The sequence below is a fragment of the Phacochoerus africanus genome, chromosome 16 (genome assembly GCF_016906955.1).
Source record: "Phacochoerus africanus isolate WHEZ1 chromosome 16, ROS_Pafr_v1, whole genome shotgun sequence".
NCBI lineage: Eukaryota > Metazoa > Chordata > Mammalia > Artiodactyla > Suidae > Phacochoerus > Phacochoerus africanus.
In genome coordinates, this window is record NC_062559.1 from 41,494,415 (window position 1) to 41,518,389 (window position 23,975).

Sequence of the window (23,975 nt, forward strand, 5' to 3'; positions counted from 1 at the left end):
ACGGGAAAAGTAATCAACAAATGCAAGCTCCAAGATGACATAATTGGGGTGATTCACAGAGGAAGCATCTCATACGAAATTTCTGGTGTATTAATGTTTGAAAGTTAGACTACTAAAGACTAGGAGTTCCCATCGTGGCTCAGTGGTTAAGGAATCTGACTGGGAACCATGAGGTTTTGGGTTCAATCCCTGGCCTTGCTCAGGGGGTTAAGGATCCAGTGTTGCCGTGAGGTGCAGTGTAGGTCGCAGACGTGGCTTGGATCTGGTGTTGCTGTGGCTCTGGCGTAGGCTGGAGGCTACAGCTCCTATTACACCCCTAGCCTGGGAACCTCCATATGCTGTGGGTGTGGCCCTAGAAAAATATAAAAATTTAAAAAAAAAGACTGAATCTTGGGTTAGAGAAAGGTGCCACAAATATTTTGGCTTCTGTTCATGTTCTCTGATTTTCAAGAAAGGCAATTTGACATCATTTAAAATAATTCATAATCTCTGAAAATTATGGCTGTTCTCTGTTGTTCAAATTAAAATTTGAAATTAGGTATGCAACTCACCATCTCACAATAAAACACGTGAAAACTTTTCTTCTCAGAAAGAAAATTCTCTTATCCTTTAATCTATGCACACGTCTCCTATTTTATTTGACCACTGTTACACCACAGAAACTATTTCTCAACAAAGAATAAACAGCATATTAGATCAGATTTTCAAGTCATTGGAAAGTCTTCTGATTTTATTTTTTTCTACTTTAGCAGAATGATTTCCTTTTGAAGAAAAGAGAACTGTGGCCCTGCCGACAAAAATTCGCATACAAGGGAATATCTGCTAAATGAAATCCAATGGGATTTTGGGGGAATGTTTTTTCTGTGTACAGAAAGATGGAATTCCTTGTACAAGTCTACATAGCCTATGCACACGCTGTGGTCCGGAGCAACCGTCAAGGTTTTATTCTTTCGTCTCCATTGTACAACCTGGGTCTTTACTCATGCATAACGAAACCAAGGAAAATACGTGACTTGGGTTTCCAAGGATTGTTTTCAACTCAGTTTTCTCTACTCAAAGCTTTTCATTTGGAATACCGAAATGGAATCTGGATGGAATAAAATTAATACAAAAAGGGACCTCTTTTGAGGTAGAAGAGGTCAAACTGTTCCCTTGCCGATTTCTAAATCTGAAAATGATCACGTGGTTTGATTTTACTTTTTTCTTCTTTTCCACTGAAATGAAATGACTCCAACCCTGAGTTGGGTGTCACAATTAAAAGGTTTTCTATGTTATTAACTTTCTACAAATATTTACTGCAATGATCTTGATTTCAAATATGTGGTTGGGATTTTCCTGAATAAAGTCAACTTGGATAGGTAACCTTTTAAAGAGTTTGGAACTGGAAAACAGAACAACGAGATTCCCCAGAAAATCATTCAGGGGCTGCAAAGGAACTCTTGCCCTTCTTCATAGCTGTGGGACAAGCAGTCATACGCTAATAAGAATTGCGAGGATGGTAGGTCTCTGAGGAGTCTTTTTTTTTTTTTTTTTTTGCTTTTTAGGGCCACACTTGTGGCATATGGAAGTCCCCAGGCTAGGGGTCCAAGTGGAGCTATAGGTGCCAGCCTACACCACAGCCACAGCAATGGCAGATCTGAGTCGCGCCTGCGACCTACACCACAGCTCACGGCAACGCCGGTCCTTTACCCACTAAGTGAGGCCAGGGATGGAACCTGCAACCTCGTGGTTCCTAGTCGGACTGATTTCCGCTGCACCACAATGGGAACTCCCCTGAGGAGTCTTTGTGGAGAAAGCCATCTCTTTGTATGAAAGCAACTCCAGAACCTGTATTTGATTGCAGGAGTCACATATTAGCATAGTACAGCCCTTTTCAAAATGTTCTATAGGAACGAGATCTTTTTTAAAAAAGGAAAATCTCTGCTAAAGCTAAATAGATAATACAGACAGAAGCAGGGCTACTTTGGTTAATGTGGACAAGTCAGTGGGCTCCACATAAGCCCGAAGGCTTGGCAGAGCCACAGTGGAGAACCACTGGCAAAACAAGGAATCAAAGTCAATTCAATCCCTTACTAGTTGTCGGAACTTAGATGATTTACAGTCTTTTTGAGCATGTGTGTACACAGTCATGTGTGCATATGTGTATTAATTCCTGCCTCTCAGGATTGTTGTGAATATAAGTGATAATGCACACAAAGTGCTTAGGCAGTTACCTTGCATGTAAGTAGATACTCAAAAATTGCCTCTACTCTAATTACTATTAATTATCATCCTAATCATACTGAGCCATACTCACTGTGGACTCATACTACAACCATATTCCAGGCCTGCCTATAGGGCAGATGATGGCACTGAGGCTTACAGAGGTTAAGTAGTTTACTCAACACAAATAGTGGAGCTGGACTTAAGCTTTCAATCCTGGATTTTAAGAGATTTTAAACCAAGCCTGAGCCCTTTACCCCAGCGTGCAGTTGCTTCTCATTAATAAGTACTGGACTGAGTGTGAACCTGTGTAGGTCATTCTTTCCATGTATTAGTTTCCTCATCATTCACATAGGGAATATTTCTCTTAATATCAAGAGGCTCAAGTGAGGGCAAGTGTGTCATGGCACAAGCAAAAGATTCTATTTTTGTATAAGCAAATGGCAACTTGAATGGTCAGTCCCTTTCATGCAGTTTGATCACATGAACTAACCACCACCAAATCTTCCTTTCCATCTGCTTTGTTTGGAAGTGATTTGGGTCAAAAATATGTCTGAATCTGATCAAAACATCAGAACCCCAAAATGGAATCTGCTTTAGCATTAAGCTTGATTCTCAGAAAAAAAAAAAAAATTGTCCATGCCTAATGAGCACTTTTGCTGTGGGCTGCTTTTGAGAAAAAGAGATTGTCATATAAGTACCTGTTTGTGAATCGCACTGAAATGAAAAGATAGATACTGAGTGAGACCCTTCCAGGTGAAACTATCTTGTTGAGAGTAGAAAATTATGGATAGGGATTCTGGAGAGAGAGGGGAACCGGGCCTCTAGAGTGAGTGTGTACAGAACGATGGCACAGAGAGAGAAAAGAAGAGAATTAAGGACAGAAAGGGGATGTCCATACTCCAAGGAAGTACAGTCCGCAGAGGAAACTGCAGGATGGCTGAAGGGTAAGAGGGCTTTGCTGAAGCCGCAGGGTTTCTGAAAAGCAAGGAGGATGAAGCATGGAAACAGGCTGTGAGATGGGTTCTGGGAATGGGTAGTTTAAAAAGAAATAGCTCTTAGTTTCCTGGCTAGAGAGTGACCACCACCAGCCCATCTTACACAGATGGTAAACCTCCCTCAAGGCAGTGCTTCTCCACCAAGTTTTTCTGACTTCTCCATTCTTCATGCGTTTCTCCTCCCTTACAATTCCTGCAGGACTCAGAGACTGCCGGGGCACGCAGCCCAGGGACAACCTCCCTGCATTTCACTGGGAGGGGCTCTGCAAGCCCCCGGCTGGATGGAAGCCACCTGGGGGCTCTGCTTCTCCCTCAGGGATTACACCAGCTGCCTTCCAATGGGAGCTCTGCCCAGTGACAGAAGTCCCCAGTGATGCCTTCTCCACCAGGCAGTCGGCGTTGACGTTTTAAACAGATCATATGACAACTCTGCTTAAAACCTACGGTGCATTTCCATCACACCCGGGCCCTCAGACTCCAGCCCGCTGTCATCCTGAAGGCCCATTTCTCAAGACCTCCTCTCAGTTCACCCCCCATCACTCACCCACTCAGCGACGCTGGCTGTGTTTTTGGGCTCAGAGTCTAAACTTTCCATTCCTTCTGCTTCGGTGCGCTTTCCCCAGAATTTCACCCGGCTTCTTCTTCCTCGCCCTCCAGGTCTTACCCAAATAGCTTCCCTTTAGCAAGGCTGACCCCTCGGATGAATGTGGTATGTTCTTCCCCCCACATCACCCTCCACAGTGTTGTCACGCTGTTTGTGCCGTGGCAAAAAGTACAGGCTTGATCCTATTCGTTGTGGTTGTTTCTCAATCTTCATCCACCTCTTTTGGAGGAGAAGCTGTCTCCTTCACAGCTCTGTCTCCAGCACACGAGGAGTTCCTGGCACCTGGTAGGTGCTGTGTCCATGCATCTGGCTCACCGACTGAATCAAGGCTTTTGGAGAATCTAATGCCTCTGAGGCCTGGATCTTCTTTCCTCCTTCTGTTGTCACTTCCCCGGGCCCTCCTACTATGCTGATCTAAATCAGACTCCCTGTTAGATTCTCTTTCATAAAACTCTGTTATTTCCTCCAAAGCACTTTTACACTTTTCAAATTCATACCTATTTATGTGTTCACATTCTACCTCCTCCAGTGGCTGTAAGTTTCAGCCAAGCATATATACCATATATACCCTGAGATATATATATCTTGGCCAGCACACCCTACGCCAGGAACATAGTTGGCACTCACTTATTCTGTATTGAATGTGTATTAAAATATTCCTCCCAGGTTTAACCATAGGGTAGAATAGTAAAAAAAAAAAAAAAATAGCTGATGAAGGATTGATAGAAACTTCTCCTTGGGGAAAATTTAGATATTCTTGCTGTAGTTGGAAAGTGCTCTTACGTCTTACAGGAAGATCATCAAACTCACGCTGATTTAGAGGAAAACATTTGTATTCTTTTCTCCAACAGGACAACTTGACAGAGAGGACAGATCTAACCCTGACTGTGCTTCTGGAGGAGACATCCTGGGGCTTCTCCCCAAGGTGGGTGGAGGAAAGACAGCCAAAGGGGTCACACCTGAGCAAGGAGCCTGCTGGCCATCACTGGGAGGAAAGGCAGCCCCAGGCGCACATGAAGTCTGGCCATTCTTTTCTTCTGTCCAGCTATGTCGATGCAGATTTGTATGGCTTTCAGGTGGGTCTTCTGTAAGAAGCTCAAGCTGCTAAAAGGAAAACAAGAATGCTAAATGTGGATAACTTACCATATTTACACCAGGCAGGCAACTCAGACTTGTGGGATTGGCATAGATGGGTGGAGAATTCTCTAGAGTGGGCTCTGGGAGATGGCAACAGATTCTGACAGTGACTTAGCCCTTGTTAGGTCAAAAGCTGTGTTTCTTATTTGGAAAATGGGCTAATGATACTTACCTCTCTCTCTCTCTCTTTTTTTTGTTTTTTTGTTTTTGTTTTTTAGGGCCATACCTGCGGCATATGGAAGTTCCCAGACTAGGTAGGGGTCGAATGGGAGCTGTAGCCACTGGCGTGTACCACAGCAACGCAAGATCCGAACTGCGTCTGTCTCCTACACCACAGCTCACGGCAATGCCAGATCCTTAACCCACTGAGTGAGGACACTGATCAAACCGCATCCTCATGGATCCTAGTTGGGTTCATCACGGCTGCACCATGACTGGAACTCCTGATACTGACCTCTTACTTACAATGCAGAGGACAAGATCAGCATGGGGGTTAGGTGACCTGAATTCTAAGCCGAGATGACCATCAGCTAGCTGTGTGCCCCTCTGACGCTTCCATTTCTTTATACTTAAAATGAAGGTGCTGGCACCTAATCTTATCATCTGGAATGAATGCATACTCAGGTTTCTCATTTAATGCACCTCAGCTACGGGGGGCAGGATCTAGCGAAACCCCGTACCCCGTCTGCATACCAAGAGAATCCCTTCTCGGATTTGCTGAGCCCGGTCTCCCAACTGAAACTCCAGCTCCTCCACCTCCTGCCGCAAGGCCTCCCGTAATGTTTGCAGTTGCTCAGCCTCCTCCCTGCAGGTAAATAATAGGAAACAAATGTCACAGTCACCTCCAGGTGCAGTCTTCCATTGCCTCTTTCAAAATGTAGGTCGCTCCTTAGACATGTCTTAAAAAAGAATGTCCCCTCCCTTATTTTATCAGTTGCAGGCATAAGTGTATTACTAGGGCAGGTTTCTTTTTTTTTAAACATCTCTATTGCTGCATAATTTACGTACCGTCAAGTTTACCTCTTTTAAGAGTACAAGTCAATGATTTTTAGTAAATCTGCCAAGTGGGTAACTATCACACCCCCATTCAGTTTTGGAACACTTCCACCTCACCAGTAAGAAACCTCTTGCCCCTTCAGAGTTAATCCCTATTCCTACTCCCCACCCCAGGCAATGACTAATCTACTTTTGGGACACACACTTTTAATCCATGTGAAAATCGTGCAGATTTTCAAAACTCTTAACAACCGCCAATATTTGTATTTGCATGAGCCCTATTCATATTGATTAAAGATACCCTGCTGGCTTACCCTCCTCTTCCCAGCTGCTGCCCATTTTCTGACCTCAAATAGCTCTGGCCTCCTCGAAGAGGAAGTGTTGCTCTCTGGCAAATGGCTTTCACAGACTCCCACTGAGAAAGCAAGAATGAGAACCGCAAAGCAAAGCAAAGCTGGCCAATTTCTCATTAGCCCTGCTCCCTGGTGCTCATCTGTCCTGCCCTGATTACCTTTCCTTGCTCCAGGTGTGCAGGCTGGTACTTACTTTTATGGCTCCCTTAGAGAATTACCTTTCCTCCTCTGACATGTCCCTGGAAAAGAGCGCCTGTTGTCCTCTAAGGTGCTGCTCGATTTCTTCTAAATGCTCCCGGAAACTCTGGCAAACCATCTTCATTGTTTCCATCTCATGGACTGTGCACTGAGAACAATTAGAAAGAGCTGAGAAGGAAAGCCATTCTGAGTCACTGCAAGAGTGCGCCACAGTGGCACCTGCCTTCCCACCTGGGCTTACCTGTTTGCGTTGAAGCCCTGCTGCTACCCTGTGGGAAAGAGAATAGGGCAAGCCCAGACTTTGGCTTCTCCAAGCAACCAGAGGCAGTTCAGGCTAGGACAGGAGGCAGCCCTTGTTGGATGGCCCTTGCAGACATTACGTCCCAGAGACAGGAAGACAGTGTGGGAGACTAGGTGATGCACAGATGCAAGGATGGAGACAGGAGAGGAGGGGAAGGGTCTGACTAGTGCAGGCTTGTGCTTAGAAAAGCTGAGTGTTGCTTAATCTTGTTTAACTTTGGTGCTGAGCATTGCCTCACTTTGAAGCTCAATAACACTGAACACATCTGTTCCCATGGTATGTGTCTGATTAGAGTAAGTCTGCTTAGAATATTTTTTATGAGTCTTAGCTCTGCTGGATCAGCCCCGCCCAGCTAACAAGCCCATTCGGAGTGAGGCAAAGACTACACATTCCATCCTCCATGGACTGGAATCTAGAATTGAACTGTCTATCCTCCCAATCCTGTTCCCCACTGCTCCCGATGCGAATCGTTCTTTAAATCTTACTTTCTCCGTATGACAGTGTCGTTGCCTTGACTGCCTTATTTAAATACTTTCTTGCAGCCATGAGGTCCAGCCTATTTGTCAGGCACTCTGTTGATCTGCTGATTCTCACTAGCTATCCCCTGTGTTTTCCAGCCCAGGTTGGATTATGCTTTGAATAGATCCATGACCCAGAACCCCAGAATCTCTACCCATCTGACTTTCAGTAACACACACACACACACACACAATATATATATAATAATACACATATATCTTTGTTTTAATTTGGCTTTTTAGGGCCACACCTGTGGCATATGGAGGTTCCCAGGATAGAGGTTGAATCGGAGCTATATCTGCTGGCTTACACCACAGCCATAGCAACACAAGATCCGAGCCATGTCTGTGACCTACACCACAGCTCAGGGCAAAGCCAGATCCTTAACCCACTGAGCGAGGCCAGGGACTGAACCCTCATCCTCATGGATCCTAGTTGGGTTCGTTAACCGCTGAGCAACAAAGGGAACTCCTGACTTTGAGTAATATTAATGATAGTTGGACACTAATGCTATCTCTACTAGGCCCACCGGTTTGGGCCGCCGCTCTGGTTAGTGTGGCTATCTCGTCCCCCTTTATTCATATTAATGGGATTCTAATATCTTCGGGGCATCAAAGTGTCTAACCAAAAAACTGCATTTCAGTATCCTTTGCAGATAGGATAGCAATGAGATGGAAGTGAAGAGCCTGGAGTTGCGCTTCTGGGAAGCTCTTTAAAGGAAACTCATTTCAGGGGTAGACCTCTTTTAAGCTTTCTTCTTCTTCCTTTCACAGAGACTAATTTTACAGCCCTGTTTAATTCCTCCCCCTCTTATTTCTAGGAAGTCCCAGATTTTTACCCTTCTCTCCAAAACAACATGGCTGAGATCTTGCCAGCTTGAAGGCTATTTTTACTGGGATTGTCATAATATAGATCCTTCTGGAAGAGTGATATTTCATCATTTTGTTCTGAGTTTGGTTTTTGACTCTCTCCTGTCATTTTTATATCTCTGTAATTATTTTTGCTTCAATCGTGAAGTGTATTTAAACCAGGTAGAGGAATATTTATTTGAAGGTTATTGATGTTGGCGAGAGTGCTTAAAAGGTGACTACAGTCATGGCTCTTAAAACTAGAACAGATCTTAGAGACCACGGAGGACTTCCATTAATATGTAAGTGAACTTGTCTGAGATTAAAAAAAAAAAAGGTAGATTTCAAACCCAAGTCTCCTGCTTTCTTTCTTTTCTTCTCAAGATCTAGCTGAGGCACAGCAGAAACTACAGTGTAGCTGATCACATGAATATGTTATTTGTCCCTAAGGAGTGAGTCCACTGGTCTTAGTAGATGCTTGCAAAGTGACCAAGTTCTAGGGGCAGCCAGGCCAGAGCCATGGAAATATGGTGCTCAGGTAGGCTGAACACTATACACATTGAATTTTCTGCTTCATCTAGACATTTAGGGGTAACCCTTTCTCATTGAGGGTGTGGGGGCTGGGATTTAGGAGTAAACGAATGTTGTTTTTAAGGGAGTGATATAGAAGATTCCGAAATGCTGCCATCTTCTGGCCATTTGGAAACACTACAAGCACATTTCAGCTCCAGAAGGAAATCCAAAACAGACACAGAATAGTTTCAGAAAAAAGGAAACCTTAGGCAAAAAGAAGGGGGGGAAAGAGAGACTGTTTTGAACTGTTTTTTCTAATATAAGGGTTAGGTTGTAACTCAAATACAATGCAAGCTCTACTCTACTGACCCAAGCTGTTCATTAAAACAAACTTGAACTTCAACGATAAGGGCAATAACATTGACCCTTCACTTTTACAATTTTTTTATTTTTTTATTTTTAGGGCCGCCCCTGCAGCATATGGAGGTCCCCAGCCTAAGCATCAAATCAGAGCTGCAGCTGCCGGCCCATGCCACAGTCCCAGCAACACAGGATCCAAGCAGCGTCTGTGACCTACACCACAGCTCACGGCAACGCCAGATCCCCAACCCACTGAGCGAGGCTAGGGATCGAACCTACATCTTCATGGATACTAGTCAGATTTGTTTCCATTGTGCCATAACAGGAATTCCAACCCTTCATTTTTAAATTGGCTTGCATTACTATTTAAAATTTGTGTGATTTTTTTTCTTTAAATACAAGTTGTAAACACTATGGAATAATTTTCTAATAGCTAAAACTCTTATTTCAGAAACATCTGATTTTCTTTTCTGGGATTTTTTTTTTTTTTGAATCAACAAATGATTTCTAAGAATTCACTTCTATATAACAGTTTAGTCACATTAACAAACCATTATCTTAGGTAACCCACAAGACCACAAAAATAGCATTTTCTAATTAGCCAATGTTTCTCTGCCCTGTTACATACTTCTGCGTAAGGGGGTTAGATGGGGATTATTTTCTGAGTCCTTTTAACCTAAAACTGCTCTTAGTTTAAACACCTGCTTGGAACTCCACTGACATGTAAGAAATGCTATCTATCTCTGCCTGTGATCTTTGGTCTAAGACCTATTTTCTAGGTAATTTTTTCACAAATAATTATTCTAAGCGTAACTAGCACCTGGCATCTAATGCAGACCATTTTTCCTCCAGAGTATTTTTTAGGCCTTACAAACCCAGGCTCACTCACTGTAGATGCTTTTTCTCTTTGTTCTGTAGTGTAAGTTGCCTCCTCTTATGGATGAACGCCGTGCCTTATTTTTACTTTTCTGCACGTCTGTGTGTGTGTACACATGCATTAAGAGTACATATACACATGTGTGTGCACGTTTTAATTTCCTGTGAGTATGTCTGCGGCTCCTTAGATCTAAATAAAGAGAAATGCATCGTCATCTAGTAAAATCCTATATAGCATGTGTTTCAGGAGGAGTATAATGCCACATCAATTTGATATAAGCCACCATTTGGGGGGTATAATTCTAAATTTTAAGAGAGAAGGCTAGGGCGATATGAGACAAGGTATGAGAAGACATGAATGGGCGTGTGTACACTCATTGAAACTTCCAAAGCCTGCCACTGTGAAGACAGACATTATGCATAATGGGCCACAAACCCCTGTATTTTCTGCAGAAGTGCTGATGTGTCACAGAATGAAATCAAGAGTAACTTCTCTTTCCAGTTGCCAGATCTCTCCACACAGCTGGGGCTATTCGGGTCCAAGACCTTCTCTTGACACCAGTAGGCAGAGTGGGGAGAGCTCTGTTCTACATGCAGAGTTATTCATCCCTGGAGCCAGCTCAGGTTCATTCTTCTGTCCCTATTCTAAACAATGTCCTTCTGTAGCTCCTGACCCAGTCCTTGCCTTGTACCTGGCTCTGGTTCTAGCACCTGAGTTTCCCTAAGCACATCTCGTATCCTTTCCAGAATTCTAGCTTCCTCCTGGAAGCTGAAATCCTTCTACCTACTATGATGCTCCCAGGCGCTGGATGCCCACCTGCTCTTTCAGTCTCCAGAACCACGTTCCTATAAATTCATAAGGACACCTCCAATACATTACAACCCCTTATGCCTTCTCTTTCATACCTTTCATATTAATAGTTTTATTGGACTGTACTAGTTGGTCAACTGTGCTCTCCGGATGCCATGGTTTGCCTGATGCACTAGAAATCTTCCTGATAACTGTAGTCAGGTCCATCCTTTGTACGACTGAGCCACTCTAGAGCCCGGTGTCTCCTTTATCTGCATTGATTTGTCACAGTCTCCTCAACCATGCCAAATAACCTCATTAGCCAGGATTGCCTTGTTTGTGCCACAGAAGACTGATTTACCCCCCCCTTTTTTTTTTTCATTTGTGGTCATATAACTGAATAAATGTTAAGCTAATTGAGTATCAGTATACAGCTGTTGCCATAGATGCTTAATTTATAACATTAATACATTAAGTAACAGCACTTCCCCCCCCCCAAAATTTGATGGAATAGACTTCCAACTGCTTAGCTCATGGGTACATGTTATTTCTCCTCTCATCACAGTCAATAAGTGATTTATATTGCTTTTAAGAGTGGTGATATGAACAGAAAATAGAGAAAGTCTTATTATGGAACAAATATCTGCCATATTTACACTGAAAGAATGACGTCGGGTATGTCTAGAAGGACCTTTTCTTCTAAAGTTTTAAACACAGTTTTGATTTTTTATACTTTATTATTTTAAACAAAATAGAAAACCAAATATGGGTTAATTTATACATCCCTGTCAAATGCACCTTAAAAACGTAAATCAGAAAAATATTTTTTTTGATGATATGTCATCAATATCAACAATCTGGTTTTTATCATGGAAACTGGAGTACCTAACTGTAGGATTTAATATTTTCTCCCTGTAACCTCTTAAAATGTCACCTTCTCTAGCTGTGTTTTACCCCTAACATTTTCCTCCATGTACTACATGGTCAAGCAAATGTCTGTTCTCTGAGAGCTGAGTTTTTCAACCTTGACATTGTTGACATTTGGGGCCAGAAAATTCTTTGCTGTGAGGGGCTGTCCTGCGTATTGCAGGATATTTAGCATCATCCCTGATCTCTGTCCACTAAATGCCAGTAGCGCCCACCCTAGTTGTGACAACCAGAAATGCCTCCAAACATTGCCACGGGTCACTGGGGTGGGGGCGAGTTATCCCCACTTGAAAACCATTGCCTTGCAGCATTGAAAATCTCTCCGTTAGCATCAATGATGATGATGATGACAACGCCTACTATTCTCTTCATCTTTTTCTCCAAAAGACCCCAGCTGTACATTAGCCTTTGTTCTTTTCCCCAGTGAACTTACACCTAGGATTGACCTCAATGCCGTCTTTGACTAGTTCAATCCTCATTAACGATTCATTCCAAAATATTACAAATGCCTGGGAGTCTTGCAATTTGAAAAAAATGCAGTGAGTTATTTTGTCTTTCATACAATCACTTTGCATGTTTATATTACATTCATATAGATGTCTCTGTGTTGAAGGACCATGCAGAAATTTGCCTTTTCAAATACTCACTTTCTCATGTTACTATTACACTTACATAGATTTAGATATTTTAAAGTTGGACACATCTTTGAAGTGTATTGTCCAAGAATTTGGTGACAACTAAATTTGAATCTGAATCTCCACTTAGTACTTAATAGTTTCAGGAAGACGGACCATTCCTTAAACTCTCTCAGTTCTTGTTTCCTCATCTATAAAAGAGGAAGGACTTGACATGTATTAGGGACTCAATAAATATTTATGGCATGGGTGAAAATGAGGGTTATTTGACATAGCATAATTAAAGTGCTTAGCGTAGATGCTCAGTAAGTATTTGTGGAATTAAAAGGATGGAAAGTAACACAGAAGGCACCAAACAGTAAGCACTTAGTAAATTATAGTTCCCGTCCACTCTCCTTTGAAAGGATCTATATTTAAGATCTGAACAATAACAGCATAGTAACAAAAATTTATAATAAGAGTAAAAACCCACACAATTAGCATTTTCTAGGGTTTTCTATGTGCTGGGCAACTGTGCCGAGTGCCTTACAAGAGTTCTCTTGTTTAAATCCTAAAACAATCCTGTGTCACTGACATGAATAGTTTCCCTCTTACAGAACAGGAACTAGGATCAGAGAGATGACATGGCTTATGTTAGACTGCATGGCGAAGTGAATTTAACTTTCAGTTAGATGGAACTGAAGAGGCGGTAGAGATACATTTACGTGTCAGACCTCACATGTGAATGTACTGTTGTATATATTCCTCTGTAAAATGGGGGTTAACAATAAAATTTGCCTTTCCTCCCTTCACAAGATGATTGGAAGTATCAAATAAGAAGAAATTTGCAAGAATACACTGTAAACAGTAAAGCACCCTACAAATGTTACTCATGATTTGAAAAGGAAAGGTATGTCTCCAGAGCTGACATTTGGAAGAGAGGAAGGTGGAACATGCTCTGGATGTTGTTGCTACATCTGCTTTTGTATTTTTGCAGAGGTGAATACTTACAGAATACAGCTCCCTTGCTGTCGTGTCCTGAAGGACTTCCAACCGCCTCGTGAACTGGGCTTCCGGATGCTTGTGTGAGCATGAGCAATGCCTATAGGCTGAAGACACAGAGCTGGGGCTTTGCCTCTCTGGGTGGCAGTGCAGATGGTGATGGTAGCAGACACAACAGTGGGCAGGTACAGCAGGGCAGATGCCCACTGAGTAGAGACCCGGGAAGCCCGTGTCTAGAGAGACAGACTTGGTGAGGGGCTGAGCCTTCTTACTTGGAGCTGAACAGCAATGCCAGAGCCTAGACTCACATGTGTGAGTCTGAACAGAAACATCACTGAACTGTCTTGCTTCTGTCCCCAGTCCTGGTTCTGCGGCCGTGACGGGGTCACACTTAGTGCATTCTACGGTTGATCTTCTAGAATCCATTCCCGAGACCACAGCGTTGTGAGCAGCCGAGGCCAGACTGGAGGGCATTTGGACGGTCACAGACTTGGAGCTAACGGCGTTTAAGTTAGCATTTGGAGGAAGGCATCCCATCTCAGATTCTGCCCTAAGTGGTATTTGACCCAAAGCACGACACCTTGGCCTTGCCTGGGGAACATCTCCGACCACGTTACCCAGATGGGGAACGGACTCTTCCGATACGTGAACACGGCTGACTGCAGAGGGCATGACCTCCGGGTGCCTGGGCACAAGCTGTGGGACATCTTTGTGCATCAGTAAGGGGTTAGTGTCAGGAGAGAGTGTACTGCTTTCCACCCCTCTTGGGGCCTCAGAGTCAACACGAAGGGACTCGTCTTGAGGAGGAGAAATCCCAGGTGCTCTCTGAGACCCGCAGGGGTGAGTGTGCACACACACTTCCACGTCCCCAGCTCGCTCAGGCCTCAGAGGGTCAGCCTTCACTTCTGCGATGCGCGCCACGGTAAGACCCTGAGGACAATCACCTTTGGAGGGGTCTGTGCCTGCGACAGTCTCACACTCAGTTTGGGGCACAGGCGGGGGCTGCTGCTGCTGGCTGTCTTTCCGTGGGAGTTCTCCCCCAGGGGGGGTCTTGGCAAGAGCCAGATCTTGGGTCAACTGCCCTGGGGGCCCTTCCATGGCCTCAAACTGAGACCCTCTCTCCACCACAGAGGTTGAGGCTTTTTCTTCCAAAACGCTCCAGTCTTGACTTGAAAAAGACGTGCTCACCATACTACTCCTGGAATCCGACTCATCTGACTCTTGCTGGCAGTCCTGGGATGACCCTGAGCTGTGGCTCTGACCCCTTGGCTTTCTACATCCACTCTCCCCAGGACTATGGCTGCTTGACAAGGGAGGCATCTGCGGAGGAAACCCAAATACAGGGGAGTGTGTCAGGAAATTGGAGGAGGCACTAGGTTTAAGAAATTTTTTTTTTGCTTTACTTTTTTCCTTATCATTATCCTTGACTTAGGAATCAGAGGTAAGCGTTACAAACTCAGGTTTATGTGAGTTTACCACTTTACCTGGGACCTTCTTCCAATGAAGCTCAGCTTCCTTCTTTTATTCATTCAGTCGTTCCTTTATTATTTTATTTATTTTTTAAATTAAAAATTTTTTTCTTTTTCTGCTGCACCTGCGGGAAAGGCATATGGAAGTCTCCGGACCAGGGATCAAGTTCCCAGGCCAGGAATCAAATCCCAGATGGAGCTGCTGTGACCTACACCACAGCTGCAGCAACACTGGACCCTTAACCCACTGCGTGGGGCCGAGGATGGAACTGGCGCCTCTATAGAGACAAGCCAGATCATTAACCTGCTGTGCCACAAGTGGGAACTCCTCGGCTTCCTTCTTTAGAAAAATCCAAAGAATGTAAAAAGGAAAGAAACGCTGAACTAGGTGCACTTGTCCAGTGTGACCCCAAAGTCCCATCCCCTGTTCTTGGGTGACTGTGGCATGTGTCTTCTAAGCACTGGCTGCACTTTCCAACAGCAGTAACACATGCCTTCCTTCCTAGTTCCATTCTCAAGTGGCCCCTCTACCTGCAGGGGTGGTGGTTCTGGTGGCTCCTCCAGGAACCCACTGCTGTCAGACTGGCAGCTGTTTGCTCGGTTCACCATGGCACCTGCAGAAAGGAATAAAGAGTGAAAGCAGGCTGCCAGCAGGACTGGGGTTCCAATGCTCTCTGTGCCCGACACGGGATAGGTCCTCAATAGATGTCCACTGCCTGGAAGTATAAATGGATGAGGGAATGCCAAGGGCTTTTTAGAGGGTCTATGTAAAACTGTGTCACTGGTTTCCTGAAACAAGGAATAAAACACGAAACAAAGGAAAAGGAATGAATGGCTCTTAAGACTAAATAGCAATCTGACTGTGAGATGCATCTTTACTGAAGAGAAGACAATCCAGAAGGAAATGCATATGCCTTAAATGCCACACTAATGATAATAAACACCAAAATTTATATATCTGTGTATATATATTGCAGTCGACTGAATGTTATGCCTCCTTCCCATCAATTCATATGTTGGAATTGTAACCCCTAAAATCACGGTATCAGGAAGGGGAGCCTTAGGGAAGTGATCACGTGATAAGGGCAGAGGTCTCATTAAGGGGACTAGTGCCCTTATAAAAGAAACCCCAGAGGGCTCCCTTGCTCCTGCCCCCATGTGAGGACACAGGGAGAGGATGACCGTCTATGAATCAGGAAGCGGGTCCTCGGCAGACACCAAATCTGCCAGCGCCTTGATCTTGGGCTGCCAGCCTCCAGAACTGTGAGGAATAAGCTTCTGTTATCTATGAACCATTCAATCCATGGTATCTGTTATAGCAGCCCAAGCTGACAAAAACACATGCATTCTTTTTCTTTTGACTAAATGTTGGATAAGAACCCCTTCCTAGGTTCATCTGGACTGTAAGTACATGACTACAACTCTGCACTCTTGCTTCAGACTATTGCTGTCACTACTGCTGTGGTGAGAGGCTGGAAGGGGCAGAGAAAGAACAGTGATAAGTTTGGGCAGGTAATAACTCTGCAAACATTAGCATCTTGAAATTCTAAGTCTACCTGCAACTTCTTTTTTTTTGGTCTTTTTGCCTTTTCTAGGGCCACTCTCACAGCATATGGAGATTCCCAGGCTAGGGGTCTAATTGGAGCCGTAGCCAGGGGCCTACACCAGAGCCACAGCAACGCGGGATCCCAGCCGCATCAGCAACCTACACCACAGCTCACGGCAACACCGGATCCTTAACTCACTGAGCAAGGCCAGGGATTGAACCCAAAACCTCATGGTTCCTAGTCAGATTCGTTAACCACTGCGCCACGACGGGAACTCCTACCTGCAACTTCTTATGTAAATATTATATTAATGGGGCTGGGGAATGGGTGGTTACTAGAGGGTCATACCTGCTAAAGATTAAATTGTAGGATTTACACTGCTGTAATGAGGAGTGCTTCTGGCTACACCTTAGTGTAGCTAGAAAAAGCTAGAATAGGAAGCTTATTCTAAGTATAGGCTAGAATAGTACATCTTTTGTGAAGAGCATGGTTGGAATATAGCCTCCTTTTCGCACAAGCAGAAGTTCAACAAATCCCTAATATAAGAAATATGAAGAAAACTATACCAAAGCACATCAAGATGAAATTGTCCAACACCGAAGATAACGACAAAACTCTTAAACTTAGCCAGAGAAAAAAGACGCATTACACACAGAGGGAACGAAGATAAGGGAGGCAACAGAGTCCTCGCTGGAAATAATCCAAACAAGAAGAGGGTGAACGAACATCTTCAAAGCTGAAAATTAAAAAAACAAAACAAAACAAAACTGGGGGAAGTTTTAAATATTTTAAAAATTTCTAAATCTATTAAAAATATAATTGACCATTCAAACAAAATTAATAAGCCAAGAAAACCAAACACCTGTTATAAAATGGTGTGTAGAAGGAAATACCTGTGAGATTTTGTTTTAACTAAGACGTGTAATTTTTGTAGTCTTTAACTGGGTAATAGACTACTTGTTTCCTTGTTGTCAAAGAAATGGCATATACTCATTGTATGTTTATTATAAGAAATTTACCTGTGTAATATTTCATATACACAATATTGTGTAATATTTAATACTTCACTGCTTTGTTATAATTAACTTAGCCAATATTAAAACTCTTCAGATCCATTTAGAGGTTGGGGAAAGGAATCAGCTATTTTCCTCCTTATATCAACTATGGGTACAATATAAAGGATGATTATAGCAGAAACTTTTCAAAAGCTCAGTGCAGAATTTCAAGTATTTTTTCAGTGCTACACGAAGGGTTCTGTCCACTTTGGCGGGTGACTCTCCACTGCATAACCCTGCAGAGTGGGAAGCCCGTCCACAAGAACTTCCCACACAAACCTCCTGCTCCGAGTTCCCCTTCTGTCTTCAGATGCCCATCCACCACAGTGTGTTTCTACTCAGCCTCCACGTCCCTCTGCCGTAGACAGAGCCGTGGAGAGGAGAGAGCAAGCCAGGACTCACTTCCACCCTCAGTCCCCAGTCTCATGCTCCCTAAACATCAGGAAACCCAAAGATATTTCACAAGAGGCTTGATTCTTGTTGAAAGACAGACAGGACGGAATTTGCAACCTCTAGCTTTTTCTAATATGTTTTAGCGCAAGATTCATGCCGCAAGCTGTGAAGGACTCCTAGGCCTAGTACACCATCCTTCTTTAAACATTCCGGGTAATGTCTAAGCAATTACTATTACAGAATATAAGCTTCATATAAAACGGTTCCTATTCCATTTCCTTTTTTTTGGTAATTTAATGATTTTCATTTTTTTTTCCCATTATAGCTGGTTTACAGTGTTCTGTCAATTTTCTACTGTACAGCAAGGTGACCCAGTCACACACACATGTATACATTCTTTTTTCTCACATTATCATGCTCCATCATAAATGACTAGATATAGCTCCCATCGCTATACCAGCAGGATCTCATTGCTTATCCACTCCAAAGGTAAGAGTTTGCATCTATCAGCCCCAAATTCCCAGTCCATCCCACTCCCCCCCCCATTTGGCAACCACAAGTCTGTTCTCCATGTCCATGATTTTCTCTTCTGTGGAAAGGTCCACTGGGCTGTATATTAGATTCCAGATACGTTTCCTTTCTTCCAAATACTGGGATGAAATTACACATTAGAGCAGTAGAACAAATTGATAGGTTAGAGCCCATTTGTCCGTATCCTGGTTGGTTCATGTCAGTCTGGTCCAAATGAAAAAAAAAAAAAAAAAAAAAACAACCACAAACATAAAGGGTTCCTAAAAAGTAGAGAGAAATTTTCTCTACAAGGGATATATTTTTCAAGATGAAACATTCTCTACTAAGGTCAAAATTACACTCATATGGAAGGCACAAAATACATATTTTCTTTTAAAATTTTTATAGTCAAAATAAAGCAACTAAGCTGTCTAATTTTAAAAAATATATAAAAAGGATATATTTATATTATAACTGTTACTTTTAGTTGAATGTACTTGCATAAAGCACAAACCCCCAAAATTAACAAAAATAACTTCTGAAACTTATTTAAGTGAATTTGTGGAGAAACCAGATTTTGAGAGCTTCTATTTGAAGGCGAGACCAAATGGTGAAAATGGGCATACTTCTCTCAGGAGTAGAGGCTTATTTATCTTGTGTTTTAGAAGTCAAAGACATGCATTTGAATCATTTTGAGCAAGTCATCAAGAAAATGTGGTCCTATTTACAGATGGTTTAGTTTCTTCAGGAGGTTAAAAATCTTTCCTGGCTATAAATCACCTTTTGGCAACTAGGTGATAAACATCTCAAAATTGTCTTTGCAAATTCTAAATATTCTCTCAGGGTTGTAAGAATTAGATGATTTAAAAGATGGGAAATTGCCTAGTCCAGGATGGCTGTGACAGATGATTAAGCAAATAGACAATTACAATAGTGCCTGTTTATAACTCCTGAGCTGTCACACCTAATACGTAACTTGAGGAAGGGCATGGCCTAGGGGAAGATGATACGGCCTCTGGCAAGAGTAATGGATTAACACCCCCACCCCCAGGCCAACCCAACCCAGTTCCTGAAACCATGGCGGCCAAGACCGGGTAGAACTTTGGAAGCCTCATCACCTCCATTGGGATTTTCCCTAGACACTTAGTATGCCCGAGGGGCCACAGCTCTTTTTTTTTTTTTTTTAATTTATTTTATTTTATTTTATTTTATTTTCCCCACTGTATTGCAAGGGGGTCAGGTTATCCTTACATGAGCTCTTTCTTACTCCACTGGATTGGGGCCTTGATTTACCCCTACCAGTCCTTTTCCCTTTTATTATTCTAATCCTCCCCTACTGGGTGGAGCCTGCTCCAAACCACCACCAACCCCTTGTGAGTTTGTTGTGCCCCGTTAGGCTGTTGCTTCCCCCATTCTGCAATTCCACAGCTCCAGGGGGCTAATTTCTCTACAGTGCATCCTACTATGATCCAGTTTGGCCCAATAACTGAGTCATCTGGAAAATCTGGAGCCAGAGTTACTGGGTTAAGATTCTGACTCTCCTACTTACGAGCTGTGTGGTCTTGGGCATGCCACTTATACTTCCCGAGGCTGTTTCCTCATGGGGCAAAGAATAAATATGCTGATAAAAACTGCCTGTGGGGTTATACAAAGAGGCTAATATCCAAGAATATATGCATCAAGAATTTATGCACATGTAAAATATGATGTAATTATACATACATTTTTTTACTGCAGAATATCATCTCAGTATCATTATTTATCAGAACTCAATCATTATTAATATTATTACAGATCACTAATGAATATCATTATTAATATTAATGTTTTTTAGAAGTCACCTTTTCCAGCACAGGACTGTCCTCACAGAATTAAGATTTTTACCCTCCGAATTAGATAGACTCTGCCCTAGGCAGAAGAACAGCTTCGCCATCCCTTAAGTGTGAAATATTTCTGCCTGGGAGGAGACGGTGCCTCAGGCACTTTGTCCAAATGATCACCAGGTGGCAGCATTACACCAACCACAGCACAGGGGAGGCAGGGCTCTGCTGAGTCTCTGAAATGGCTTAAAGTAGTAAGAAAAGTCACCTAAGTGGAAAGTTTTACACTTAATGTAGTCTGAGTTGCTAGATGCTCAGGAAAAAAGTCTACAGGATTGAAACATCGATGGGGGTGGGGGGGGGGAGAAAAGGAGTCTTGAGGGGTGTGTGGCATGCTGGACCTGTGCAGAGCAAAAGAAATGGTTCAGCCTTAGGCTGTTTGGGGTTTCCATCTTTACTGATCTAGTCTACTTTACCTGTCTCTTTGCTGAGCTCTTCTCCCTTCCATCGCCCAGTGGTAGACAATTCGGTGACAGCTCCGTGAAGCAGCTGAGCCTCAGGGGAAAATTACCTTCGTTACTGGACTGGACGTTACAGATTAGGCAAACCTGAATGCCCTTAGGAGCTGGGCAGGCAGCACAGGCATGTGAAGCAGCAGGATTCAAGACAACAGGGGGTAGTGTGGATGGTCTGGACTCCAGGGTGTGTGTTCCCCTCAAAGGCATTTAAAAATTAATGTGCAGAACAAACAAAACCTCTCTGTGGCCCAGGAGGTCCCTGAGGTTGGAAACTAGGATGGTGCCACCCACCATCTAGTGCAGAAATCCCTACCAGGACATTCCTTACAGATGGTCATCTAGGTGGCGTTTGCCCACTTGGGGTGAGAGAGACCTAGTCCTGTGTAGTCAGCACATATCATGTCTTTTAGAAAATGCCTCTTTATATTGAGCAAAGTCTACTTTAGCACTTGCTATTTATTGGTCATAGTTTCCTCCGTGGAATAATCTAGAAAGTGTCTAACCCATTTTCCTCTGGACAGCTCTCTCATACGCTCCAGGTCTGTCTCCTCAGCTTAAAATCTCCCCAGCCCCCTTAAAGCAGCCCTCACAAAGGAGGGTCTCCAGGCCATTTTGAATAAGTACATATTAATAACATTTGCTGCAAAACTGGGCACCCAGGTCTCGATTCAGTGGTTGAGACAAGGTCTGACCAGCATGGAGCAGAGCATGTTTTGTAAAATAAAAATCATAACATCCACAATATATATTCTGCTTTTCACATAATATATTATGAATTTTTTATCAAAAATTCCTTATAATTTGCATGTGTTCACATGTGTGCATTTGTAAGCACATGAATTTCTTTTATAGATTTTGTTACCATCATTATGCTACTTGTATAAAAAATAACTTGATAGGTTTCTTTCTTTTTTTCTTTTCTGTGATCACAAGCAGCTTAGAAAGCTTAGGAAGTGTCACTTTCTTAAACCTTGAAAAGTGCTCAGCCATAAAACCACTGAGCATGGTGCATGTTAAAAGATGAAATTCTTTGACAGCTTTTAATTTCTTCAGTAGTTATTGATATTTTGGGATTCCTACTTTTTGAGGTAATGGAAGTATTTTTCTTATTTTCTAATCTTATTAGTCAAACAAATCATTTGTTTTCATTCTACAGTCTCTCAAAAGAAAAGACTATGTCTCTGCCTCTTGTTATAGCTTTGACCTTATTTCATATATTTTTTGTATGTACTTTTTTCTTTAATTCTGCTCTAATAATAATAATGTTGTAATTTGTTTTATTTTTATTTACATTAGCATACTTTTTGGTATATTTTTGCCCATCCATTTTAACTTTTCTGTGTTTCTTCATATTAAATGTGGTTAAAAATTTTTAATGACCTTTAGGTCTTTCCTTTTGTTAAACCAGTAGATATTGAGGGGCAGGAGAAAGAACTTTGAGCTCTTATTTACCCCCACCTCCTTCAGGGTACTATTCGAAAATGCCTCTACTCCTTTATGGTGAGAACTCCAGGTAAAGCATTTTCTTTCCGAGGTTTCCTCTTTTATCGGGCTTCAGTAACATGACTCTTCCCCACTGTTTTTTTCAGACCTAGGAGTGATCATGGCTTTCCTCTATGGCTAACCTAGGGGTGCTTCCTCAACTCTTATTGGTTCCTTGAATCCAGCCCACTTCAGTAAACAGTTCCTTTGCTTTCCTTTTTTTTTTTCTTTTTTGTCTTTTTAGGGATGTACCCACAACATATGGAGGTTCCCAGGCTAGAGGTTGAACCAGAGCTGTAGCTGCCAGCCTACACCACAGCCACAGCAATGAGGGATCCAAGCCATGTCTGTGACCTACACCATAGCTCATGGCAACACTGGATCCCCAAGCCACTGAGTAAAGCCAGGGATTGAACCCACATCCTCATGGATACTAGTCGGATTTGTTAACCACAGAGCCATGAGAGGAACTCCAACAGTTCCTTTTCAAACCTCTCTTCAGTGAAACTCTTTTGAATATACTATTGCTTTTCTGAGTGAAACATCCAGTTCAATCAACCAGGCAACTAAAAATGCCTTGACATGACTAATCTTGTATTTTCATAGTACTGAATCTTTGTATTTTAATTCTAATCAATCTCCTTTTTAATGAAAAGGAGACTTGGGTTTTTAGGGACCTCAATCCACCCAAGCTTGGAGGAAAGAAGGACAGAGAATTGAGACACTGCCATCCATATCTGTCATGTTTAATCCCTTTCATCTCTCTGTCCTGTTAATTTTGATGTTTCTCTAAAGAATGTCTTTCATGTCACTTTTTTTTTTTGCACTATCAATGTTATTTTTTTTACTGCTTGCAGATCATTTTAAATTCTGGTAAAAATTACTTTATATATTCTCATTCTTTATTTAACAACCATTTACTGATTGGCTACTTTATGCCAGGCACTGGATGAACAATGGAGGGAGTTGAAAAACACAATCCAACATCTGAGGAACTTGTCTAGTTGACAAGGCACAGATTATGGGTAAAATAGATGGTAACAAAAAATGCTAAAAATGTATTTTAATTTAATTTGATCACAATAAGAAATACCCCAGAACATCTTTTTTCAATATGTTTTAGAAACACATAATTCACCAGGCAAGCCTTCTAAGAAACAAAATAATCTTAAAGCCAGTGACTAGCCACCCTCTAGAAAAAAAGCTTGCTGTATTTATTTACTCATTTCACAAATATTTATCTATTGAGTGCTTACTGTGAGTTAGGCAATGTTCTAGATTCAGAGGATACAATGGTGAATAAGATTGTGGCTCTTCTCTGTATAAGTTCACAATCTAATATTCTAAGAATGAACTATGAGGATATCAATAGCCCTTGTAAAGAATAATCAGCCTTATAACAAGAGTCTTTGAACACATTTAAGTCCCTTTGGAGTTCCCACTGTGGCACAGTGGGTTAAGAATCTGACTGCAGTGGCTTGGGTTGCCGTGGAGGCATGGGTTTGATCCCTGGCCCAGTGCATTGTATTAAACTATCTGGCATTGGCATAGCTGCAGTGTAGGTTGCAGTTGTGGCTTAGATTCAATCCCTAGCCTAGAAACTTCCATATACAGTGGGTATGGCCATACCCTCCCCCCCAAAAAAAACCCCAAGTCCCTTTTTCCGAGACTCCAGCAGCCCTGAATTCCTCCTTTAAAGCATTGTTTCACTGACATATGTAAACTATTTGTATTCAAATGCTAAAAACTATTTAGAAGAAAAATCCCAAATACATAATACGGGGAGGGGGGGGAATCAAATGAAGCTCTTGTATATATCTTTGTGCTATTCATGACAGTAAAGGGAAACATGATAACAAAGGAAGAAGACAATCATGGATCTATAAACAGTAAAATGCAAACAGAAGTATATTACAAGAACTTATTTCTACCTGGTAGCACCA

At 42.4% G+C, this 23,975-nt stretch overlaps 1 protein-coding gene across 3 annotated transcripts in view; it reads right to left on the bottom strand.

Annotated features, from left to right (window-relative positions):
- Positions 1-3,992: 3,992 nt before the first annotated feature.
- The window catches only part of ITPRID1 (ITPR interacting domain containing 1), a 106,307-nt gene continuing 86,324 nt past the window's right edge, over positions 3,993-23,975 (bottom strand). For 2 of the 3 annotated variants that reach the window (XM_047763683.1, XM_047763682.1), the window contains exons 10-14: positions 15,239-15,321; positions 13,248-14,558; positions 6,509-6,636; positions 5,635-5,746; positions 3,993-4,908 (exon numbers count right to left, since the gene is read on the bottom strand). In XM_047763683.1, the coding sequence (XP_047619639.1) occupies positions 4,621-4,908; positions 5,635-5,746; positions 6,509-6,636; positions 13,248-14,558; positions 15,239-15,321 (1,922 nt within the window). In that variant the 3' untranslated portion in view covers positions 3,993-4,620. The remainder of the gene's footprint in view (positions 4,909-5,634; positions 5,747-6,508; positions 6,637-13,247; positions 14,559-15,238; positions 15,322-23,975) is intronic. The other variant, XM_047763684.1, reaches the window with a different exon arrangement.